Raw genomic sequence first — 19,615 nt, forward strand, 5'->3', positions numbered from 1 at the left:
GAACTGAGTGGTGTAAGGTCTTATATAGATTGATCAGCTGTGGTCTGATGTAATGTCTGACGTAATGAAATCACACCCGTGTGAACTGGGTGACCGTAGCAACCGTGCTCATTTTTTGAGCACAGACAGACAGACAGACAGACTAACAAAGCCAGTTGTAGGAGTGGTTTACACCACTCAAAAATCCACCGTAGACATGTTATGAGCTACTTTCTGCTAAGAAATTCCGTGCCGTGATAATGTTTTTCTGAGTGTTGGAGTTTGGAAGCGCTCGTCTGAAGTTATTGAGTGGCCCTGCGTACCACCCGTTTCGAATTTGCACATAGGAGGCAGCAGCACGATGCATTAATGAAAACGAGTGCTTAAAATCACGGCACAGAATTTCTTAACAGAAAGTAGCTCATAACATGTCTACATGGTGGATTTTTATGAAAGGAACGCTTTGCAGATTGAAAGAGGATAATTCAAGCTTGCCCTACAGCTGCAATGTTGATGACTTTAACGTTGTTTAATACAAGCAGATCGGAAATTTCTATTTGGATCACTGGGCTGTCAATGGAGGGTATTGCAACTCTAGATTCAAGTTAACCCATTATAAAAAAAATCTAGTGTTACAAATTGCGGCTAGTGGTGGATGTACGTATGTATCTAATGTTATGCTTGTCTATGGTTGTGGTTTTGAATAGATAATGGATGTAGATCTAATGTTGTGTTTCTGTATAGGTGTGTGTATGTGATAGATAATGGATCTGAAGCAGAGGGACAGACTGTCAGAGCTGGTGGAGGAGTTGACCACATCAGGAGAACCGCAGCTCAGCCAAGACAAGATGAAGGAAGTCAAGAAGATTTGCAAGTAGGCTTCGCATGTGCCCGCACAAACACGCGCGCAGCCATGCACACGCACAAATAAATCAAGCTGTGAACCCTTATGGAGGGTTTGTACTTTATAGAATGTGTGAGTGAACCAACAGAGTTTCTAAGCACCAGGATAAACTAGCTCCATAACGATGCAGACTGTACTACAGACCTGTTAGCGGATTCTAATGAAAATCAACTGACAATCACCAGTAGGTTACATATCGAGACGATCTTATGGACATGGTGACCTACTGCATGTATACTGGGAGCCTACTGCCTGTGATTAGGAAACATGTGGCGTTGGTCGTGTTGTCCGACTAAATCTAACCCTAACCTCAGTCTTAACTGGCCCTGTAAGTCAGTTTCACTTCTGTGTTTCCTAATCACAGCCAGTAGGCTGCGATACATGCAGTACATGCAGTAGGTCGATAAGATCGTCTTGATACGTTACCTACTGGTGATTATCGGTTGATAACATTCAAAGCGGGTGGACCTTTACTGGTCATCAGAAATCATCAACAGACCAGATATCTATGTGTAGATAGACCTTTATTGATCCCGCAAGGGAAATTCACGCATCAGAGGAAGCACAGCAGTTAGAGGACAGATACAGTGTAAACTAAGCATGGTAGCTTTTGATGAATTGAACATGGTGGACCCTGTTGTAAACAAGTGTAATGCTGAATTGGGTCGTCCACTCACAGTTAACAGCCTTTGTATTGAGTTTGTGCTTGAAATGTACTGTAATTCTGCAAACTGTTAATAAAATTTTCAATCAATCAATCAAAGTAGATACAGCTAAGAGTAACACTATTAGCAATACAATATGCATAGAAACAAATACACACAATCACAGTGTCAATATGGTATCGGCAGAGTACACTGGAATCAATACAGTGTCAACTGACAGCATGAAGTGAATTTACAATTTCAACAGTTTTTTTTAATACACCATAGCACGAACACAAAGTGCACTTATGCAATGTGTCAGGCATTCAAATAATATTGTGTAAACAAGAATACATAGAATGTTCTTCATACTTGTTTTAAGTGAAACTGGACCAATTTCTGTGACACAATTTGTCGTACAACGATGTATAAGGGGTTAATATCTACAAACAGAATTTATTCAGGAATATCTAGTAGTAGCAGGAGATTAAAAACATGCCCTTTCTCAGAGATTAAAATAGGGTGCAGTTTGCATCCCAAAACGCAGTTTATAGTTAAGGGACGCAATAAAACAACGACCTCTGCATCCACGGGATGCACTACTGTACTGTTTTTTATTCTAGTTTATTTTGCTAGCTTTAGTTATAATAATAATTTATTCTTCTGTTTTCTACATGCATATAACGACATTATAACCATATGAAATGGGAGTTAAATGCTGCAATTTGTAAAAATGGCAAAATATGACTCCTAACGTTGTTGAAGTGGGACTCATAAAATGTCCCTGGGACTCATCTAAAAGACCATCCCTGCATCCCGGGACTCATTACATTGAAAACCTATTTACATCACTGCCTTTCTTCTCTCTCCCAGAGGTTCCAACGACTACATAGAACATGCGTACCGCTCTCTCATGTCCCAGCTCAACCAGGAACATGCAGAGATCAGGCTGTCTGCCTTCCAGATTGCCACAGAGCTCTTCTCCAGATCACACCATTTCAGAACACTACTGGTGGATAACTTCCAGGTACTGTGTTCTTCCACTGTGACATGAGCTTATACATGTCACCTTAGAAGTAGAGATGTTCTTGAAGAAACTTCTGTGGCAAAATGTTTACCAAAATGGGGGTCCTTGAAATTAAAACCTTGAGATTTGTTGTATGTATGTATCCACGTACGTGTAACAGCTTTATTTAACCTAGAGTAACATTTCGGTATTAAACCTCTTTTGCAAGTGAGAATCACTGTTTTAGGCAAGCGGCACAATTGTGTGATGGATTATAAAGGCGATATACGTCTCTTCCAGGAGTTTTTAGAGTTGACAGTGGAGACAGACTCGGACCAGCCCCTCCCTCCTCCTAAAGAGGTTGCAAAGAAATTGAAGTCATTGGCTGTACAGACTGTCCAATCGTGGCAGGTCTCCTACGGATCAGCCTACAAGAAGCTAGCACTGGGCTATCATTTCCTCAAGCAGGTCAAGAAGGTGAGGGAATGTAGTTCTGATGAAGGCCTTAGGCCGAAACGCGTAGGTCAACAACGGTTTTTAACCTTGCTTTTTTTTAAATTATGGAACAATAAAGGATTTTCCTACTTGAACTGAACACAACAGAGTTCCTTTGGATCTTCTTTAAAGTTCACCACCATCATTGATTATAAAATCACCCCACCATTTTGTCTGTCAGGTGGACTTCCATGACGTGGAGGCCCGGACCCTGGCAGAGAGGAAGAGAGAAGAGGAGAGACAGCAGAAGATGGAGAGGATCTATGGAGAGAGAGTGGAGAAAGTTGCCAAAGAGATGGAAGGTTGAAATAATAACCATTAATAAACATAGAATGCATGCACGAGGCGAGCGCGCGTGTGCACACACACACACACACACACACACACACACACACACACACACACACACACACACACACACACGTAAAGGTCAATTTCTTATGTTAAGAAATGATGATTTTGCCATGCACAGTGGAGTTAATAATAGTGATATTTTAGAGTTAAAACGAAAAGTTTATTTTGTTTGTGAAAAGGTTTAGTTCTTTAGTAAACATAAAACACATTTTCAGGTTTGGATGCCAATTTTATCCAATCAGGGGATTGGGATCATACAAGATAACAAGTCAAATTGGAAGATATGAGACAAAGAAATGAGCAGACGAAAAAAAAGAAAAGAAAAAAACTGGGATAAATGGGCGCTCTCTCCTGACCCACCTGAAAATGCATTTTCTGTTTAGAAATATTTAATGTGTATTGTAACCAGAAATATTACTTACTTACTGCACTTTTAAACATGATGAAGTGACCTTTTATCGACAGAGTCGCGCCAGGAGATCGAGGAAACTCTGACGGAAATGGACTCTTGCATGAAGCTGCTCCTCGCCGACTCGTTCGACCCCTCTGACCTCCAAGTGACTGATGGGAGCCCCCGGCACCGGCAGACCCCCGACAGCAGTCAGCGATCGCTCAACGCCGGTGACACCACAGCGACGCCGTCAATCAATCCTAACACCAGGAGAGACGAGGGGAACAGGCACGTCTTTCATAATTATTCATCTCTGACGGTGAAACGTCATATGGCCAAAACTGTTACTTTTCAGGATTCAAAATCAAAACTAGCAAAAGTAGCAGATCGACAAGCTCAAAATGCGCCACTTTGCGCCTGCAAGCTCGATATGCAAGTTCACAATACATCACATCTGCCATTAATCTTCTATCTATATGCACCATGTCTCTGACTGTGTGTTCGGCTGTAATACACGTAACTCAAGAACCGTTCGCCCCACCGACTTCAAATGCAACACACGTGTTTCACACCCCCTCAGGGAGTGCAGTGCCTGGTGTCAAGTCCGTTGGACCCACGGTTGTCCAGAACCGCCACAGAAGGCCTCTGCCCGGGCTCTGGACAGGGCCCCTGCCCAGGCTCCATATATGGAGCTGGCCTGTTCGGACATCACAACACTTGGGCATGCCTGACACAGAACATTATGTACGTGTGTACGTCTGTAATCCACTAACTCGAGAATCGTTCGCCCCACAGACATCAAATTCGACACGTGTTCCACCCCCCTACAGGGAGTGAAGTGCCCGATGTCGAGTTGGTTGAACCAACGGTTGTCCAGAACCGCCACAAAAGGCCTCTGCCCGGGCTCTGGACAGGGCCCCTGCCCAGGCTCCGTATATGGAGCTGGCCTGTTCTCGGTGCTCTACAGCCGGGCACCAGTCTAGTAGTAGTAGTAGTATAGAAATAAGAATAATAAGAATTGTAAACACAATGTTCTGTTCAGTATCAAAGAGACAACTAAATCATTCATCACTATTCTTTTGTATGACAATGGTCAACTGAAATGTCATGCTGGTGAACAGCCCTGACAGGAGAAACAGCAGACGAGGAGACAAAAGCAAGAAAGGGAAGGAAGTGGAGAAAGGTGGAGAGAAACACACAGCTGTGGAGGGAGAGGAGGAGGAGGAGGAGGAGGAGGAGGAGGAGGAGGAGGAAAGGAGAATGGATGGAGCGATGCAGACGCAGGAGGTCGCCGATGAGGTGTCGTTTATTCGTAGTTCCGGACTCATCTCTCACTGTTACAGTCTGGACATTAACCTGGTACCTGGTGGGTAGCACGCACGCACGTACAGACACACTAGAACTGTGACTCTCAACATTTTGATATTCATAAACCTCCAATTTGATATACATTAGCCAACACCCCCATTTGATAACTTATTTTTATAGCTCTGGGACCGCAATCTACACTGTGATCCTTAATTTAATTCAGAGTGTACAAATGTAACCAACTGTCAAGAGTTACAGACCCATATGGGTTCATTTGGACCCCTGGTGGTCAGGTCCCTGTACCCCTCTTTGAGAAACGGACTGTAGTCACACAACAGCCATTTTGCTCTTACCTCACGCCATGCCACTTCTATAGTGAAGCAAATTACTCAACTTTGACTTTATTGTCCCATAATCACATTTGTACTCCCAGAGAGGTTGTAGTCTCACTCCAGGATGCTTTATGCTTATTTCTGCCACGTGTTATGAGCTTGTATGATCTACTATTGTCCGTGCGCAACACACTGCTCAACCAAGTGATGTACTGTAAGAGAAGAATGTGAATATGGTACACTGCATGCCATTTAAATACAATGTTAACAAGCTTTATTTAAAATATCTGATCCTGTCCTGTCCTTTGTTAGCCTGACACTCTGAATTTTCATTTCGTTTCACTTATCGCCAGGACATATTCTTTTAATGGTAGCGATTCAGGGCTGGAGCCAGGCTAGTCCTCTGTTGTTTTCTTCCAACTTTTATTTTTTATTTTTATTTTTTTAACTCTTGTGGCTTTCACCTTTTCCTCTCCTCTCCTCTCCTCCTCTCCTCTCCTCTCCTCTCCTCTCCTCTCCTCTCCTCTCCTCTCCTCTCCTCTCCTCTCCTCTCAGAAATCCATGTTAAAGAGACAGAGGACAACGAGGCAGTGGTTTCCACGGTGATAGACCTCCATCGACTCATCACAGCCAAACACTTACCAGCTGTACAGAGCTGGGTTCAGGTTAGTGTTCACGCTCGCACGTGCACACGCATTAGCCCAGCTCCTTCACCAGACATCAGTCATATGAAAACCGGACAATTTGAGAGCTTCTGTATGTAATCGGTGCTTTTTTTGGGATTCCTTTTTTCTTTACTTTTGTTTCTTGGACTGGCTGTTTTATGATATGGTGTGGCTGTTTTATGGTATGGTTTGGTTGTGCTGCATTGCACTGCATTGCATTTTGTACCACTTTGAAAAATATATAAACATTGAAATCACACAAAAACTACTGAGGCCCTCCAAATAATCCAGAATACCTATGAGTCCCTATAGTGTGTATAGTTTAAATTGTCCAGATGAGTTATGTATTTATTTTATTAGCATGATGATAGATTCTCTTGGTTTACCTATGCATATTTCTATGCATTTGATGTCTTACCTCGTGTTTACATTGCTTACTGTAATTCGCTCTGGACTAATGACTAAATTGTAATGAATGAATAAATATGCTCTGCAGGTGCTGAGTAAGTCAGGTCTGGAGCAGCAGCTGTTAAGGCAAGTGTTAGACCTGAAGAAGTGTCTGGAAGCTGCTCTACGGAAGCACAAAGAGCTGCACATCGAATATAAGAAGAGACGGCGCAGAGTGGTGAGTCCCTACACACACCAAACACTTTGACATCAACCACTTCAGCTCTGTTTTACACTTCACACATGTCAGTTTATCAAACACAGGATAAGATGTAAATTCCTTTGTGCAAGCACATACCTAAGAGTATCGTCGTGATGAATGGCAGAATGTCTTGGTGTCATCCTGTCGTCCTGGTGATGAGTGGTGGTGAATGGTGGACATAGCCCACAATGTCAGCATGTTTGAGGGCTGCTGTTGCTTCCTCCACTGCTTTGGCTGGTCTCCATTTGCGCCCAGTTGCTAAGCTTGGTGCATTTCTGCTCACCACTGTGTCTCTAGATTCATTCAGTGTCATCTGAGTCTCATATAGTGGTGTTCCAAGACTGTAAAAGAGAACCTATCTCTTTAGTGCAAGGTTTAACTTTGGCTTCGATATGAACAACATGGTAAATGTTTTGTTAAAAATCCATCCTAGCAGTTTAGGGTGGGGTTAGTAAATATGCAATCTGGGAACCCATCGGCAAAAAATGAATGGGGGAAAAAATCTGGGGGCACTGCCACGTCTAGATACTGTAATGGAAATGAAAATACTACAATGTTCTCATTCATAGCTCATATGAGCCATCCACTTAAAGGACATGTGGTGTCTCTTTACATCTCACAGTATATTAGGAAGCCAGGCTCTCACCTGTTGGTTGCCTGTCAGATGAACTATTCTTACATAGATCCTTGTTTGACTCTGTCCACTAACCACACATCCAGTGCATTATGGTCTCTTGTTTGTTTATAAAAGGGACACGTGTATGAAGCTCATGGGGGCTGCATTGCATGCATTCTCCCTGGGCTGTCCGGAGGCTCTAACAGAACATTGATTCAGTTCACTCTACCTTTTGAATTTCTTTACAATTTCTGTAAGTTGTGAAAATATATAACAATACCGGATGTTCACTCTCCTTCAGCCCTCCTCTTCCGGTGGTGCGTGTTTGTTTTAATTTCTACTAACAACAGACTACACATTGTAATGGCCGACTGATTCAGCTGCAGAGCTCTGAATCTGTCTTGAGAGATTAGTGAATTAGTTGGGTAGTACAGTTGGAGGCCATCGATATTGTCCTTTTCTTTTTGCTGAGGTTTGTGTGATCTGCGCAAAAGGACAGTTAACCCATTTTGGGCGGGAACCCCTTTTGGTGTTTTATATAACACCAAAATATATATTATATAATTTAGCTATTGAAAAATATCAGATCTACAAGCTCATAGCGCGCCACCGAGTGGCGCGCTACGAGCTTGTAGGTCTGCTATTTTTGAAAAATCGTGAAAATATTTATTTCAGAAAACTGGAGGATTTAGAAGGATTTTTTTTAAATTTTGAGGTCAGGCCTAAATGGGTCAAATGATAAGGGACAATATCGGTGGCACCCAACTGTAGGTCGGGTGATGTCAGATCATCTTTCAACTCACTTCCTGCTCTGACAGACCCTGGTCAGCAGGTGGCAGCAGTTTACCACAAATTGGTAAGCATGCTCTTGGCACATTCTTCTGAAGAGTGTGTATGCTCTGTAGTACAGAGCATACACACTCTTCTGAAGAGTGTGTATGCTCTGTACAAATGAGGAGGGGTCATGGCTTCACTGTCTTGCTCGAGCTCACTTCAAAGCTAAGACATATAAACTTTTATCAAATCAAAGTTCTTCAGATTGATTTCAAGATGTTTTACATTTTTTCTTTCTTTTTTTATGCGTGGAAACTCTGTTAATCAGTGATCTCTAGGACTCTCCAAAATTCGACCTAAAAATTGGGTCTTTATAATTAACATGCTTTTCTATCTATAAGCAGTTTAACCCATTTTGACCTGAGATCAGATGTTTCTATGTCAGTCGTTCTTCGATTAAAAAAAAATAGCAGACCTACAAGCTCGTAGCGCGCTATGAGCTTGTAGATCTGCTATTTTTCAATAGCTAAAGGATAACATAATGCTAACACCAAAAGGGGTTCCCGCCCAGAATGGGTTAAAATAACTACAGTTAAGACTAGCGATTGCCATATGATCACAAGATGACCCATTTATTATGCCAAATTTTGAATCAATTTTATGGTTGTGGGAACTGTAAAATACAGTCAGTCAGGTACTCTTTATGATGCTTTACATGTAAATATGATTGTATTGTAAATTATATTCACTAATGAGACACAGCTGTATAGCTATGTGATGCATTTTACTTTTAAATGCTGAGGAAGGCCTACGTGCCGAAGCGCGTCCGTTTCTCAAGGTAGACTGCTGCTGCTGTGCAAACCTGCTGCTGGGGCGGCAGTGGCTCAGGAGGTATAACGGCCAGTTCGATCCCAGTCTCCCCCAGAGGTAGTGTCGAAGTGTCCTTGAGCAAGACACTGAACCCCTAATTGCTCCTGATGAGCAGGTTGGTGCCTTGCATGGTTTCCTCATCGGTGTATGGATGTGTGTGTGAAATAGGTGAATAGGTAAATGTAATGCACAATCATTGTAAAGCGCTTTGGATAAAGGCGTGCTGTGAGCTTTGCATTGGATTCTTTCCCTCCATAAATGAGTAGTGTCTGTTCTGAGTCGTTTCATCAAACTATAACGCAAACATAAATTATATAACGCACACTGACAACAAATGAAATAAAAGGAAGGTCAGGAATGTTTTTAACAGAACGTGACGTGATTCAGTGGGGAGAGTGAATCACGGGATATCTTACTGTAGTTTCCAAATGTTATCAAATATAACTAAATGTCATAATCGTCAGACTCGTTTCTATTTATATTTTTGACATGGTGGCACCTTTACCTATGGGTTCTGTGCTCTATTGGAAGCAACAGTAAATCTATTAACTGCTAATATATAACTCCTCCACCAGGGGGAAGCATTGCGATGCATTAGAAATCACGAGGCAGCAGTTGTAGCAGGCGGTGAGTGAATGACTGAACAGGTGTGTGTGTGTGTGTGTGTGTGTGTGTGTGTGTGTGTGTGTGTGTGTGTGTGTGTGTGTGTGTGTGTGTGTGTGTGTGTGTGTGTGTGTGTGTGTGTGTGTGTGTGTGTGTGTGTGTGTGTGTGTGTGTGTGTGTGTGTGTGTGTGTGTGTGTGTGTGTGTGTGTGTGTGTGTGTGTGTGTGTGTGTGTGTGTGTGTGTGTGTGTGTGTGTGTGTGTGTGTGTGTGTGTGTGTGTGTGTGTGTGTGACATGTTGATTCACCACTGCAGGGTCAAAATGAGCGTTTCAGGTGACTCTGAGCTGTTCTGGACTCCATTCGTTTTGCGTTGCCAGACTGTTACCTCTCGCAATTTTCAAATGCTTCCGTCATACAGTCTGGAGCAACGGAAGCTCTCTCATGAGTAAGTGATAAAGCAGAAGTGGAGAGTTGGAGACTCCTCCCCACTTCCATTTCGTCTTTACAGTCGCCCAAATATATCCCAATAGAAATCATCTAAGCATATATAGCTTGTTGCTTAGCAGAAAAGGAAATACAATAATAAAATGTAAAGGAAATGGCAGCTTCCTTACTCAGATTTCAGGAGATGTAGTTCCAGACTTTATATAGCATTCGGAGAATGCTATATAAAGTGGAATACTAAGTGGAATATAATAGAATAATATATGTGGAATAGTTGTCTGGCTACGCAAGACTAGGACTCCATAGACACAATTGAGTGGTTCTCAACATTTACACGTCAAGGAACCTCGGATGAATATATACTCCTCACAAAACATTTGGAAACTTAACTTTTGTTGATTATTTCTTCCCTGTAACTCACTGACTGCCATATATTTCAGTCTGTGTCCCTTCCCTGCCAAAGGTCCTTTCAGTGAGGTGCCTTATTCAAGGGACAAAAATGACCCGTCTCACCCAGAAGTTTGCGAACGGTTATGCAATCGGCTGACTCTGAGCTGTTGCTGCGTATGGATCTTCCACACGCTACTGAGTTCCCTAACACCAATCCAATCCACTAATCAACTCAAAGCAAGGGTGAATACCATCCATTTGCCATTTTGGCAAATTTTATGGGGGTGCTACAGTACATGTTTAGCTGTGTTGCTCATTCCACAAATGCCTAGTCCTTACAAGCTGTAAAGGTGACTAATCAACGATAAAAACTATTTAAAATACAATACCAACATTTTGTATTATTAAAGGGAAGAAATAATCAACCAAAGTTAAGTTTCCGAACTTTCCATGAGGAGTTTATATTTGGCCACAGACCCTTTCTAAAAAATAATTTGTGCCAGGGAGATCGGCTATTTCCGCTATTCCTTGTAATGACGTACTATAGGGTTTAAGTGGTTAAAGGAACAGAAGCACCAACGTGTTGTTGTTCAAAGAAAGAAAGGAAGAGAGAAAGAGAGAGAAATAAAGAGGCATCAAAGTGGTTGTCTAGTGGAGAGACACAGGGAGAGGGACACACACACACACACACCTACACACCTACACACACACACACACACACACAGTAGAGAGAGACACAGAGAGAGAGAGAGAGCGTGTGTGTGACAGTGACAGAGTGCTGTGCATCCCTCTCTGCCTGGTTATCACTGTCAGGACGGGGTCCCCTGCGCCAGCAGCCCTGCACCGCGATAACGACACAACTTAGAGCCCCTTTATCATAATTAGCTTTTCCTTTTTAGCCTTAAAAGGCCTTCCATTACTGGATCGCCTCTCTATAAGCCCCATGACATACCAACGCGATTGGCTTCTCTCTCACCCCCCCCCCCCCCCCCCCCCCCTCGACACAGCCCTGTGTGGGTGTGTGAGGGGGGGGAGACAAGGGGGAGAGGGGGGAGATCAGAGAGATAGAAAGAGGGAGGGGTGGAGAGGTGGAAGAGAGAGAAAGTGTGAGAGAGAGAGAGAGAGAGAGAGAGGGAGGGAAGGGTGGGGAGGAGCCGAGGAGCCGAGGAGGACAGAGGCAGGTTAGGGAGGGAGGGGGAGAGCAAGGGGGAGAGAGGGAGTGATATTGAGAGAGCAGGGAGAAGTGGGAGAGCAGTAGAGAGACTGAGAGTGAGATCGGGGAGAGAGTGGATGAGTAGATGAGTAGAAAGCGAGGGATACATGTAAAGAGGGAGAAGGAGAGAGAAAAGAAAGTTGAGTAATGAGTATAGCCCTGGAGTGCAGTGATTGTCAACCTTTCCACGTCAAAGACCCCCGCTTTGATATGCATCAAGATCAAGCCATGGACCCCTCATTTGATACCATTTTTTTCCAGCGTTTGGTGTGTGTAACCCAAATGTTGTCCTAACACAAACATTAAATGCCATTGACAATGAATGGCCAATTTTGAGTACAAACATTGTGTAACACAAACATTGATGACGAAGGTGAGGACGCAAATTCTGATTGGCTTGAGATGATGTATGATGATGTACGATGATTAGAGCACCCCTCACTTCACACGGGTGTGATTTATTTTTAATTTCTGGTGAACTACACTTGGAAAATGCTCAGTGTTAACTCTCACAGTCAATGGGTCCATTTGTTTAGTTAGCCTACTACTAGTCATTGGTTAGACATGGCTTAAGGTTAGGTTTAGGTGTGCTGCCCCGTGGGAGGTTAGGTTTAGGGCGAGGGTTTGAGATAGGTTGTAGTTGTAGGACTAATGACTGGTCTAACAAATGACTAGTCTAAACCAAAAACTGTCTAAACTAAGTACTGCACCCGTGCACATGACAACTTGGGCGCTGATCCGTTCCAGCATTTAGCTCTGGACAAACAGACAGACAAACACACTCACAGACCATCTTACAGACGGCTAGCGTCCTGTAGAGCTACGGCGTCCATGTAGAGTTGTAGAGGGAAGTGGAGGTGACTCGGCCTGCTGGGGTTCAAGTGGTTTAACACACTATATTCTCCGTCATAGCAAGTACGAATAGCAAGTACCTGTCTGTCTGTCTGTCTGTCTGTCTGTCTGTCTGTCTGTCTGTCTGTGTCCTTTCATGGCCATATATGGAGCTGTCTGTGTGTCTCTTTCATGCCCATATAACGGAGATATCAAACCCCAATCCAACCATAATATGTGGATTTGCAGATGTATCAATTCTAGAGGTTCAGGCTGCTCACATGTAGAGTAGGGGCCCTCGCACCTAACTGTACGCCGCACCGGCATAGTGTACCTGTCTGTCTCTGTCCCCTTTGTGCCCATATCTGGAGATCCCTGATGACATTAGTATATATGCCCATTACCTGTATGTTTGTTTTTCCTTAAACAAACATTAATAACGCCATTGACATGGGCAGAGTTTAATGTTTGTTTTGTCCATGTTTGTTTTGTCCGATAATTACATCATAAAGATGTATATATAGCTGAGTGTCGAGCGTTACTATTTGATAGGACGGAGACCTCAGGGTGTTAATAATAAATATAGCTATAGCTAATATCTATATACAATATACACAATGGGTTGCTTAACTCATGTATCACCGACATCGCCTTTCGACGCCTGTCCTATGGGCTCGCGCGAGTACATGAACCACGTGACCGGGCTGTTTTCTGCCCCCACAATATCGCAACTCTATTCTATTAGATGGCTCTGGCCCCTCCTATATACAGGTTTATTGTTTGTCTTTAGTTCAATGTATGTTTTGTAAACGCCATTGACAATGAAGGGAAAATTTACGTCATAATGTGCCTCATTACGTCATATTGTCTCTTTATTGTAAATGGCGTTTAATGTTTGTGTTGGCACCGTTTGTTTTACATCACCTAATCAACATGAGTTAGACTTTAATATATTAGTGCCCCTCACTTCACACGGGTGTGATTTTTTGAATATCAATTGATTACGGTGATCATTTGTGTTGTGCGGTCATAACACTTCTGTTTCGGTACGGTGGGAAAAAACGGAAATGGAAAATCCGCTGGTGTTATAGAACCTATATGACAATGTCAGATGGCACCAAATGGGTTACTCATGTGGGTGTTAAATTGGTTCTATGTGCGCATTTACTGTGCCCGAACTAGGTACTTTTATGCGATCCAAATACACCCTAATTCGGCTTGCCCATGTGGGTTTTAATTAGATTCTACTCAGTTTTTTGGATTAGGCTGAAGGATTAGGCTGAAGGGGTTGTCTGTCAATGCTGTAGTCCCGTAACCAGAGTCAGACTCCATTGGCATGAATGGAAATGCAATTTCTGTGACGTGGCCAAAACACGCCGAAAAATGGATTGAGCAAATCATTTAAAAAAAAATCACACCCGTGTGAACTGAGTGGTGTGAGGTCTTATATAGACTGATCAGCTGTGGTCTGACGTAATGTCTGACGTAATGAAATCACACCCGGGTGAACTGGGTGACCGTAGCAACCATTCTCATTTTTTGAGCACAGACAGACAGACAGACACGTAAACTAACAAAGCCAGTTGGGTTGGCGCCCCAGGCTGTGTCTTCCATGAGGAGGAAGCCCAACAAACCCTCGGTGAGGCCTTATAGGAGGGCCATTCAAGCTGCAAGCGGAGCCTGCAGCACCACCATGCAGAATCATTGCGGCTCGAGAATCCACCACTCCTGAATGACGTGCATGGTGCTGGGAAACTGGTGCAACACACAGGTCCTGGACCTGGTGAGAGCAGGAATGGACCTGGTGAGACGTAGGAGGGGCCCGGACAGGAGTCTTAGTGCCTAGTCCGTCCACGTGCCAGTTCCTCTCACTCCCAGTTCCGGCAGAGTAATTCCGGAGCATGGGATTGTGTGGCCCTGTCTTTCCCTAATGGGACTGATCGAGATTAGCTACTGGGACGTAAGTCGGGACTTGATCACCCCCGGCTGGGTCACCTGAGCGAGGGGTATGCTGTTGAGAGACCTGAAACCCTGATGACTTTAGGATACATCACTGAGGATACGTCCCAGGTGCATCCATGCAATGTATTTTTGTTTTAGAGGGATCCTCACAGCCCTCTACCATATTGCCGAATTTCATGAAAAGCGATAGCTCAGAACTGCCAAAACCGCTAAAACGGCGGAATCTTTACTAAATTAAATTATATTGTAATAATAATAATAATAATAACTTTATTTGCATAGCACCTTTCATGACATGAAATGCAGCTCAATGTGCTTTACAGAGCATAGAGAAAAAATCACACCCGTGTGAACTGAGTGGTGTAAGGTCTTATATAGACTGATCAGCTGTGGTCTGACGTAATGTCTGACGTAATGAAATCACACCCGTGTGAACTGGGTGACCATAGCAACCATGCTCATTTTTTGGTACGAACAGACAGACAGACAAACTAACAAAGCCAGTTGTAGGAGTGGTTTACACCACTCAAAAACGAAAAGAAAAGGCATAACACAACATTATAGCAGTAATGCAGTCCAGTGAGGACATGAGTAACTAAGGATTCTAAAAGCAAGAGTGTAGAAGTCTGTCTTGAGCTGTGCTTTAAAAATGTCTATACAGAGGCTGCCTGTCGAAGGTATAGTTTGTTCCACGCCGCTGGACCATAGAAGCAGAAAGCTGTTTCACTGTGTTTTTTAGTTGCCATTTTCTTTGGTGAGCAGGCCAGCACTGAGGGGACAGTTTGGGACATCTAGGCAGGCATATATAGGTAGGAAGGTGCGAGACCATTGAGAGCTTTATAAACAAGTACAATTATTTTAAAATCAATCATAAAAACACCCGGGAGCCAATGCAGTGAAACTAAAACTGGAATAATATGTTCTCTCGTTGTAATCTGGTCAGTTGTTTTCTTTGTTAGGCCAGAAAAAAGTGCATTGCAGTAATCAAGCAGAGAGAAAGCAATGCTCACTGCATTGCTTTGTCAGTGTTTTTTGCATTTATATTTGGACGCAACTTGTAAATATGTAGATATATTTTGTATTTAGTATTTTTCTTGTTTGATCTCCTTTCCACCTTCTGGTCTAGAGTCTAGACCAGAAGGAGATCTGGTTGGAGATCGGTTGTCTAGACTCTAGACAACCGATCTCCATATGTGCCATAATGTGCCTCCATATGTGGGCATAACACAGGATTTCTATGGAGAACCGCCGATCCGACGGATGTCACACTAGGCACCACAATCCCTTGGGTCCTTGACAATACACACAGCAAGGACTGTGCGAAGGACTATCTGTCTTTAGGAGTTTCTGCCAAATGTTCCCCAATCTTTGTCAAATTATGTGGTTATGTGGCTCTATTTTTTGCCAAATGCAGACAGAGGCTTTGTCTGCTTGTCTTATTTTTTCCCAAATATACAAGCTTCATTAAATGTTCCTCTGTTTTCACCAAATGTTACCCTCCTTATCACATAGAATAGCAATGCCAGGCTTTGTTGCGGCTGAAGAAATCTACGGAAAACATCTTGGCATACTTGGTGTACCAAAACGTGATTACCACAAGACACCAGAACCCATGTTGTCAGTCGTGGTCTAGTTCTCCAACAGACCACATACAGATAAGTTAAAATGATAGGGGCATGTATTAAGAGCAAGCCATCTTTCTAATTCTCCCGCCTGACACATCTGTATGCGTTTAGTTAGGGATGTATCCTGAGTTTTTAAGTATGTGTTCACTCATTCTGGGCTCCATTCATACAGGCTTGGGTCTTGTTTACCGCTGATAAGGCATCTTATCAGCGCACAATGGATGTGGCTGCCTGTTTTTCTCATTGGAGATAAACACAGAGAGACTATACCTCTATTTCTCTCCCTCTCTCATTCCCTTCTTCTCTTTTGTGCATTTGTCGTTGGCCGTTTCGATTTCCTCTCTCCTGGTATTATTATTCTTTTTTTAATTTTAAAGGAATTTGTCTATTTGTTACCTTTCTCGTTCTCCGAGTCTTCCCATCGTGTTTGGTGGCATGCTTGGTTCAATCTCGCCTCCACGTCACTTCCTTCTAGAAAATATGTGTCACTGTAACAGTGACGCAAGAAGAATAGAAAAGAAAAGTGTGAGTTAATGAAGTAATAAGAGGAGGATACAAAGAAAAAACATACATGGATTTGGGTTGTCAAAGAATGGGCCAAACTACCAATATAATACATGTTCTATAGCTTAAATTGTAAATTGATGTTCAGAAGCATCTTCCATAAAACCCTCAATCTGCAAGTTCTTCAACTGCTTCGCCTGAACTTGAACATTCTACATATTGTTTAGGAAACACAGCCTTAGTGTGGAGCTCTCCTTTCACTGCATTTCACAGATCACAGATTGGGACTCGGTTGGCCTAACAAAAATGTTCAGTCGTGAGAGTTGTTTTCGCTTTAATCCCTGAGCATGTCTTCACATGGCTAATTTGTCTTCCTGAATGTGTGTCATGGGCTTCCAGAGCAGCCAGATAATCAGTCATTGTAGACCAGCCATGAGTTACTAATGTAACCCCCCTAGACGTCATTATCATGTTCACACCACAGGGAGTCCCCCCCACCCTCCGCCCGGATAATCTATCCAGAGAGGGAAGAGATTAAAGATGAGTGCAGATAGTTTATCTGTCTCCCTCTGTTCTCTTCAGCGCTCCCAGTTCACTAACTAGCACATTACCTCAAAGCTTCAGCAGAGGATTCCTTTTTTTTGATAATAACAATTAACCACATGGACCCTTATGGCTCAGCATGTCGTAATATGCGAACCGATCTGCAAGCTTGCAGATTGGCTGTTTTCGGCAAAGAGATTTGAAAAATAAAAACAGGTGGAGACCCCTTGAGTACGGGGTTTAAGGGGTTAAAGGGGACATGCACAAATACCCAGAGAACGGGAGGCATCCTTTGGTTAGACATAGCATTGGTTAGACATAGCATTGGTTAGACATAGCATTGGTTAGACATAGCATTGGTTAGACATAGCATTGGTTAGACATAGCATTGGTCCGACTGGATTAAGGTTGGTGAGGGGTGCGTTAAAACTACCGGATTAAGGTTGGTGAGGGGTGCGTTAAAACTACCGGATTAAGGTTGGTCTCGGGTGCGTTAAGACGACCGGATAAAGGTTGGTCTCGGGTGCGTTAAGACGACCGGATAAAGGTTGGTGAGGAGTGCGTTAAGGGTTTGGAGAGGGTTAAGGTTAGGTTTAGGTGTGCTGCCCCGTGGGAGGTTAGGGTTAGGGTTAGAATCACTGCGCAATCACCACAGACGGCAAAGCATAACTCGTACGACAACCCACGGCATGTGATTTCTCCCCCAAGCCCAGAGTGTTAAGCCTTGAGGCAGGCAAATGTTTTAACACTGACACTCAGATAGTTCAACACTCTGGATTTTGAGTTATACACAGACATAACAACTTAAACCCTATATACGTAGTACAAATCTGTGAATGGCAATATTTAGTCCAGTGACCACTGACCATGGGGCTAAAGCATGGGTCGGAGGCTGTGTTCACGTTCATTTCTCCCATTGGAATTGAGAAACTCACCTACTTCTGGTCTCCAAAAGTTCACGTCATACAGAATCGGGAAGGAAAGCGGAGATGGTGTGTCTTGCTTTTCTATTGTTTGTCTAGGGCCAAATGTATCTGCTGTTAAAGGTACAGTAGTGTACCTTTTATAGTGAAATAGTAAGTGATAACGCAAAGAAGCAGACACATTTTTAACTTGAACATTACAACATTTAAGCTGATAAATGGTACTCTCTCCTAATTGGATGAAATTGGCAACCCACTGTTTTCTATTTGTTAAAGAGATCGAAAGAAGAAGAAGAATTTACTGGTCTGAATATAGAGCGTTAACCATTTCACTAAATCATTTTTGTTTTAACCAACAACTACAAAAATCACTCATACTACCTTTAATGATACTGAAATTCCAAAGCATACTGTATATAGGGGCAGAAGGGATGAGAGGAGATGTACGGATGAGCAGCACAGCCTCAGTGGCTTTTTCGCCTGCTTGACGCTAAGCCACAGAAGTGCTCGAGTCAAGTCCCATTATGACAGAGGGACGCGGGGCAGCGGAGCGGAGGTGACGTCTCAATCACAGCACACACACGGATCAAGAAGCCATTAATGACAACACACTCTGTCAGGGGCCGTCCCGTGTCATTAAGGGAGAGCCCCACTCACTGAGCACACGCACTATCAAATCCTGAACGTCGATTTAACTCTGAGACTGAAAAAAATGTGAATCAAAACAGTTGTTTTGGTTCCATTTTGTACAGTCTCAGAGTTGCATTAACGCAGAGAATCTTTCCATGTGTTGAAGACCTTTAGCAGTAGTAACAATCTTACAGATTGCAGACAACACGAGATGCCCTCACCGGTGTGGGGAAGAAAAAAGAAAACCCCAGACCAATGTTTTTTTTATTGGAATCTCCGGCTGCGCGATCACGGTACGATCCGATCGGTGCCACAGAGGGTTAAGATCAGACGCCCGCACGGTTCCTGACGGCAAGGAGAAGATACGACAAGTGCCACAAACGATTACAAACCAGACGTTTTGTGCGTATAGAAAATCCCGCCTGTGACTGGCCGTCCACCAGCGACCGCGGCGTCATTAGAGACAGCTAAAGTCTGATTTCATTAGAAGGAGGGGAGAGCAGAGCTGGCTAAGTAACCACATATTAAAGCTTTAAATGCCACCTAATGAGACAGAGAATGAGATGTCTTCATCTAGAATGGCTGTTAATATGTTTAGATCTAATGGGGGCAGACAGCGGGCCATATCAGCGCCTTCACATAAAAACTTAAAGTCGTACTGTGTAAAACTCATTTTTTTGTAAGTCTATTTTAGCGACACCCGTTGAAGCTCTGCTGTAATAATAGTTTTTCTGTACGGAAGGAAGGAATGTTGGGAAAAAAATAATGCTGAAGGGTCTTCCTAGCGCCTTTTGTAAAGCAACCGCACTTCGTCTGAAACTGTATTTATTAACTGTTAAGATACAAAATAAATGCATTTCCAGTGCCTGCTTGATTTTAACACCAGTGTCAGCCTCCCACACTCACAAAGATATGTTTAATAGTGATTAGAGAAGTCTAATTTTGTTTTAACCAAACATT

At 43.1% G+C, this 19,615-nt stretch overlaps 1 protein-coding gene across 1 annotated transcript in view; it reads left to right on the forward strand.

The window, feature by feature from the left end:
- The window catches only part of uvssa (UV-stimulated scaffold protein A), a 50,789-nt gene that overhangs the window by 2,093 nt on the left and 29,081 nt on the right, over nt 1-19,615 (forward strand). The window contains exons 2-10 of the mRNA XM_079496851.1: nt 724-853; nt 2,401-2,554; nt 2,834-3,010; nt 3,210-3,330; nt 3,848-4,061; nt 4,895-4,986; nt 5,017-5,139; nt 5,969-6,078; nt 6,575-6,703. Coding sequence (XP_079352977.1) covers nt 744-853; nt 2,401-2,554; nt 2,834-3,010; nt 3,210-3,330; nt 3,848-4,061; nt 4,895-4,986; nt 5,017-5,139; nt 5,969-6,078; nt 6,575-6,703 — 1,230 coding nt within the window. The 5' untranslated portion in view covers nt 724-743. The remainder of the gene's footprint in view (nt 1-723; nt 854-2,400; nt 2,555-2,833; nt 3,011-3,209; nt 3,331-3,847; nt 4,062-4,894; nt 4,987-5,016; nt 5,140-5,968; nt 6,079-6,574; nt 6,704-19,615) is intronic.

This window comes from Electrona antarctica (genome assembly GCF_951216825.1).
Source record: "Electrona antarctica genome assembly, chromosome: 1".
NCBI classification, from domain to species: domain Eukaryota; kingdom Metazoa; phylum Chordata; class Actinopteri; order Myctophiformes; family Myctophidae; genus Electrona; species Electrona antarctica.